At 52.3% G+C, this 6,404-nt stretch overlaps 1 protein-coding gene across 1 annotated transcript; it reads left to right on the top strand.

Moving 5' to 3' along the window:
* Positions 1 to 1,787: 1,787 nt before the first annotated feature.
* On the top strand, positions 1,788 to 2,336 carry CITED4 (Cbp/p300 interacting transactivator with Glu/Asp rich carboxy-terminal domain 4). The gene has a single exon (XM_007952710.1). It carries the CDS (start codon positions 1,788 to 1,790, stop codon positions 2,334 to 2,336), a length of 549 nt encoding a protein of 182 aa, XP_007950901.1.
* The last annotated feature ends 4,068 nt before the right edge of the window (positions 2,337 to 6,404 follow it).

The raw sequence follows: 6,404 nt of genomic DNA, 5'->3' as shown, positions 1-6,404 counted from the left end.
AGCATTTACTGATGCACATCAAAGACTGCAGCCTTTAGTATGGATTACACTCCAACATAAAGAAAACAAAAATCCTCACAATTGGACCAATAAGCAACATCATAATAGAAGGAGAAACAATTGAAATTGTCAAAGATCTCATTTTACTTGGATCCACAATCAATACCCATGGAAGCAACAGTCAAAGAATGAGATGGTGTGTATTGCATTGGGTAAATCTGCTGCAAAAGAATTAAAGTGTTGAAAAGCGAAGATGTCACCCTGACAACTATGGTGCACCTGACCCAAGTCATGGTGTTTTCAATTGTCTCATTGTTTGCTTGTTTGTTTGTTTTTCATATGCATGTGAAAGCTGGACAATGAATGAAGAACTGAAGAATTATGATGTTGTTGAAGACCATTGACTACACCTTGGACTTCCAGAAGAATGAACAAATCTTTCTTGGAAGAAGTACATCAAGAATGCTCCTTAGAAATGAGGGTACTAAGACTTCATCTCATGTTGAAGCATGTAGTAACTTTGGACATGTTATTATGAGGGACCAGTCCCTGAAGAAGGATAAAATACTTGGTAAAGTAGACGGTCAGCAAAAAAGAGGAAGATTCTCAAAGACATGGATTGACACAGCAGCTGCAACAATGGGCTCAATCATAGCAACGATTGTGAGGGTAGCGCAGTACCTGGCAATGTTTTGCTCTGTTGTACATAGGATCACTATGTGTCAGCACTGACTTGACGGCACTTAACAACAACAGCTATGTGCCAGGCACTGTGCACAACAACCCTGTGGGTCACTGCTGCTTTTGTCCCCATTTTACAGATGAAGAAACTGATGTCCAGGTGAATGAATTGCAATTCATTCAATCATTTGTTCATTCATCCAACTTTGACTAAAAACCTGCTCCAGGCCAGGCTCTGAGCCAAGTGCTGGAGATACTAAAAGGAACAAGCCCTTCGGGAGGGATGCTAATAAACTGCTTTAATAACAACTCACTACATGCTTCAACAGACAAGGTGCGGTGGGAGACAGAGAAGTAACAACTGACAAACCCGAGTGATGGGGACAGACAGCTGAGCTTCCGCGGGAAGCTTGCCTGCTAAGGTATCTGTACCCTGTGCAGAGGTGGCAATCGCAAGCCGGGTTTTTGTCAATGCCTCGCTGGGTGGGAAATTCCTCCCACACTGATTCTCGGTCCCCATCTGGAAAACTAAGAAGCTGGGTCTCAGATCCCACAGCTCTGGAGGTGCATAAACCTCTGGGCCTCCCACCTAACTTCGGTCAGTTCAAGCCCGGTCTTTGCCGAGCCCTGGGTCGGCACCCCTGACGTAGCCCCCTCGGAAAGTGCCAAACACCAGACCTTGCTGGCGGAACTCACAGCCAGTAGCTTGACTGGGAGCCCAAGGGGCAAAGCTCGGGCCGAGGGCGGGGCTGAGGCCTGAACAGAGCACGGCGCGGCCCGCCCAGGGGCGTCTTCATCGAGCCAATGCGCGCCCGGGGGCGGGGCCGCCCGCCTCGGAGTATAAGGTGTCGCTGAGGGGCGCGGCGGCGCGGAGCTCTCGCAGCCCGACCTGTTTCGTGTGTTTTATTCTTGCAGGCGGGAGCGGTGGCCTCCGGGCGCGCAGGATCGCGGAGCTGGTGGATCTTGGGCTGGGCAGCAGCACCGGTCGGGTTCGGTTTTCCATCGCCCACCTGGGCTACGGGGAGGGCTCGCGTCTGGGAAGCCCTCGCCGCAGAGGAGCAGCTGGGCCCGACCAGGGCCGCCCGCGCTGACCCTCGCCCGCCGCCATGGCAGACCATCTGATGCTCTCCGAGGGCTACCGCCTGATGCAGAGGCCGCCAGCCGCCGCGCCCGCGCATGGCCCTCACGCGCTCCGGACTCTGCAGCCGTACGCGGGCCCCGGCCTGGACAGCGGGCTGCGGCCCCGGGGGGCTCCGCTCGGGCCGCCACCGCCCCTTCCGGGAGCGTTGGCGTACGGGGCCTTCGGGCCGCCACCAGCCTTCCAGCCCTTCCCGGCCGTGCCGCCCGGCGCCAGCAGTGCGCACCTGCAGCCAGTGGCAACGCTGTACCCAGGCCGCGCGCCCGCGGCCCCCGGCGCCCTGGGAGGCCCCCTGGGCCTGCAGCCAGTGCCTGGCGCCCCGGCCCCGCCGCCGCCCGCTCACGCCCTGGGCTGCATGGACGCCGAACTCATAGACGAGGAGGCGCTGACGTCGCTGGAGCTGGAGCTTGGGCTGCACCGCGTGCGCGAACTGCCAGAGCTCTTCCTGGGCCAGAGCGAATTCGACTGCTTCTCGGACTTGGGGTCGGCGCCGCCCGCCGGCTCCGTGAGCTGCTGAGCTCGGCGAGCCCCGCCTGGCGTGCTCGAGAGGAGAAGGGGGCCTATCAGCTCCCTGGACTCCGCACCGAGAGACTGGGCCCCTTACGCACCCTCTGTGAGGGTGGAGGCAGCGGGTTGTGCACAGAGCCCAAGACCCGGTGGGACGCCAGGAGTCACTCCAGGCCCTGCGAGATGACAGTTTGGTCTCACCTCCCGACACGCCGCCTCAGCGGTAAAGTGAAAGGGACTGGACCAGCTCTCGGAGTCCCAGTTCTTGGATTCTGTATCCTCTCTCTTCCCTCCGACTCCTACTCTCCCCACATCTGAGCCATTACAGGTCTCTGCCTGATTCCCCCTCTCTCCTTGCAAAACCACTACCGGGATTGGGTCCCCGGAGCGATCATCCACTGAGTCCCCTGTCCCCACCCCGTCTGCTTGGGACTTGGCATCGCTGGGCATCCTGCCATGGGGAAGGGAAGACTGTATAGCTCTAACCCCTGCCTGTGGAGGATTGCCCCACCTGCCTTCCTCAGGCCACAAACCAAAATAAAACTGGGTCACTTTACAATCATGCGTTTTCTCTTCCGTGTTACCTCCACCTCCAAGTGTATTTAGATTCCAGAGTTCTGAGGCTATTGGAGACCCTGGGTGGGATGGAGGCCACAGCCCCTGGCAGTGCCCAGGAGAGGAAACAAGCCGTTGGTTTCAAAAATAACTTGAATTAGGCAACTGTTATGTCATAACCTGGAAGGCAGAGGCTGCCACAGGGTGGCCAGTAACCTGAGGGCACAGCCTTTGGACTTCCTAGCTCCTGGGGGTGGGGGTGCTTGGCAGTGCTGCCTCCTCACCTGTCTACTTGAGGGCCAGAGGGGAGCTAGGGTGGTCCCTGAAGATTCAGAAGAGCTTGGCTTTGAACCTGGCTCTCTCTGTTGTCCAAGACACCATCCATCCACATTTCTGAAGCTGTTTCCTCAGAGAGAGATGGCCCCAGTCTCCTCAGGTGGTTGAGAGGATTGAATGCAACAGGAGACGTTTAGCAGGTGTTGTCTGGTCAGTGCTCAGTAAATGATAGCTATTGTTATTATTATTCTATGTCCCTAGGTGACACAGACTTAGTCCTTGACTGCTAACCTACAGGTTGGTGGTTTGGACCCATCGAGTGCTACAGAGGAAGAAAAGGCCTGCTTCCATTAAGATTATATCCAAGAAAACCCTTTGGAACAATTTTATTCTGTAACACGTGGGGTCACCAGGAGTTAGAATTGACTCAATGGCAATTAACAATAACATTTTTATTCTACAAATTGGTGCTTGGTTTATTCCAGACCCTGTGCCAACTTGATTCATGCCCCCATGGAGTCACAGTCCAGGTGGGAGCAGGTGGGTGACAGACCTGGAAATAAACTAATGTTGGCAGAAGGAAGAAGGTGATGAGGCCTAGAATACGGGTAGGATGGCCAAGGAGGCAAACTCAGAGCAGACAGTGGTTTCAGCTGGTTAGGAGTGAAGGGAAGTTCATGTGTCAGGGAGACAGTGACACATAACATGGTGAACAGAGCTTTGAAGAAGGTAGCATTCTAGTGGAGAACAGAGCTGTTCAAAGGCAGAGAGGCATGCAAGTACAGTGAGGGTGTGGGGAAGCGTGAGGTGTCTGGAAGGGACAGCCACAAAGGTCAGACATAGACAACAAAGGCCTGCTGATTTTACAACAACTTTGTGAGGTAGGTACAGTCTTTATTGTACAGATAAGGGACATGGAGTTTGTCCAGGACCGATGGGATTTGGCCTCAGCATCCTTAACACCAGTATGAACTCCTGGACACCCTCTGCTGTTGACTCTCTCTGGAAAGATCCCTGAGTTGAGAGGAAGCCAAGGGCAGTGGGGCTGGAGAGAATGGATTCCAGGGAACCTATGGAGGGAAATAAGGGGCTGAGACCTGTCCCTGGTGGCTGGGTTTCCTCTCTTGCCAGGATTGTATGCTGATGGGACTCTCCTACCAGTAGTGAGTTCATCTGGGGCACACTGTGTTGGAGTAGGATCTGAAGCCATCAGAACAGGCATGGGGTGGGTGGCAGGAGGTGTCTGGCAAGTGAATAAAGATCTCCCTAATTTGGCTGGGCAGCTGGATGCAGTATTCCCCATGATGAGACTGGTAATCAATTCCATGGTGGGATCTACCACCAGCAGCTGAGTAGCTGCTTTACAGATGTGGTGAGCTTCCCATATATAAGCAGCAGCTTTGGGAATGGTCTCTAGCTTATGGCACGCTTGAACCCAGCATGCAGCCGAGTAGTTTGTTCAGCAGGCTGCCATGATTTGCTAACTGGGACTTTCAATGGATTTGAATTAATGGCCTGCCATATGGTTTGGTAACATCAAGACTGTGCCTTTTTACTTGTCAACCTTGGGCTTGTCAGCTTGGGCTTGTCAACCTTGGCAGCCAACACCTGTCTGAGTGAAGAAAAGCCTCTAGCTTCAGTGGGGCAGGAGCATGAGGCAGAGCTGAAGTCCAAGGTTGAGGGGCTTTCACCCAGCCTCTAGAGCCTGGCATTTTGATCTCGGACTTCTAGCCTCCTGAACTTTGAGAGAATAAACTGTTTGTTCAAGCCATCTCATTTGTGGTATATTCCTGTCAGAGCAGCACTAGGTAACCAGAACACCCTAAGATAACAAGGAGTGGATAAGGTATTTGGCTGCTAACCAGGTCAGTGGTTCAAACCCACCAGCCACTCTGTGGAAGGAAGATAGGGTAATCTACTTCAGTAAAGATTTACAGCCTCGGAAACCCAATGGGGGTCGCTATGAGTCAGAATCAACTCCATGGCAGTGAGTTTTGGTTTTGGAAGATAACAAGGCCTTCTGGGATGGGATGGGAAGAGAAAACAGAGAGGTTTCTTGGAAGGAAATGGACTGAACTCTGAGCTCAGGGAGACCAGTGTTTGCCTTGGCCTTGCTCAAGACATTAGGTTAGAGACAGAAACAAAGAAGCTAGACTGGGATGAGAAGTTCAGCCCTTGTCCTGACTCTGGGCCTCAGTTTCTCTATCAGTGAAATGGGTCTAATATCCCTGCCCTGCTACTTTGTAAGGCAATAAGCCTCCCAATAAGTAAGGAGCAAATTCAGCAATGGTTTGATAAGCAGTTGGTCAATTCTAATGCACTCTCCATGTAGAAGGGATTATAATGAAAACCTAGCACTTGTCTCTTTCCAGAATTAAAGGAGGTCCAGCTGCTGAGATGTTGCAAGAGGGACTGATGAAAAGCTGGACAGCGGGCAGGTGGACAAAGGAGAGGTAAGGCCAGGGCAGCCCACCACCTGGATCCCCAAATCCCTGACATTCTTTGGAGGATTCTGACCCTACCAGCAGGAGGAGAGCATGGGTGTCCTTTCTGCCAACATGAAGGGGTGGTGGAAAGAGTAATGGCTGTAGTCCAACAGCCTGGGGGACCAGCCTTGGGACTCTTGCCTGACCCCAGTCAAGCCACCTGACCTTTTGAATCTTGGTCCTCCTATGAGGGTCATACCAGCTTCATGTGGTTCCAGTGGGGTGAGTTTCACCTCTTCCCTGATGCCACCCTCCTAAAGCAACCCACTGTCTCTTGGTCCTGTGGACTTTGCTGTCACACCTAGGCTGGATCTTTTGGAGTCAGGAGTCATTTTCCTCAAGGTTGGAAACTGAGTCACAGTAATGACTTTCTCTTTTTTTTTTTCCCTGAAGTTTTTTTATTTTGAGTCATCTTTAGGTTGACTAACTTTCATTCCAGAGAAGTATTTTCAAGAAAAGTGTAATTTCTCTCAAACTCACCTATAAATTGGGATGCCAATAGGAGCCCCACCAAGAGCTGCTGAGGAGATTAAAAGAGTTAATGCATGTAATGTGTTTAGGACAGTGCCTGGCCCCTAGCAAGTGTGATTTGTAGTTAGTGCTATGATCCTGGACCAAAGGCTTTTGGGGAAGGGTTTCTAAAAGAGAGGTTCCTGGGTGGCACAGAATATTTGCACTTGATTACTAACCTAAAGGTTGGTGGTTCAAACCCACCCGGTGACACCATGGAAGAAAGGCCTGATGAATCTGTAAAGATTATA

The sequence above is a fragment of the Orycteropus afer genome, unplaced genomic scaffold (assembly GCF_000298275.1).
Source record: "Orycteropus afer afer isolate SDZICR_OR568_19922 unplaced genomic scaffold, OryAfe1.0 scaffold00355, whole genome shotgun sequence".
NCBI lineage: Eukaryota > Metazoa > Chordata > Mammalia > Tubulidentata > Orycteropodidae > Orycteropus > Orycteropus afer.
This window is presented reverse-complemented; position numbering and strand designations above follow the sequence as displayed.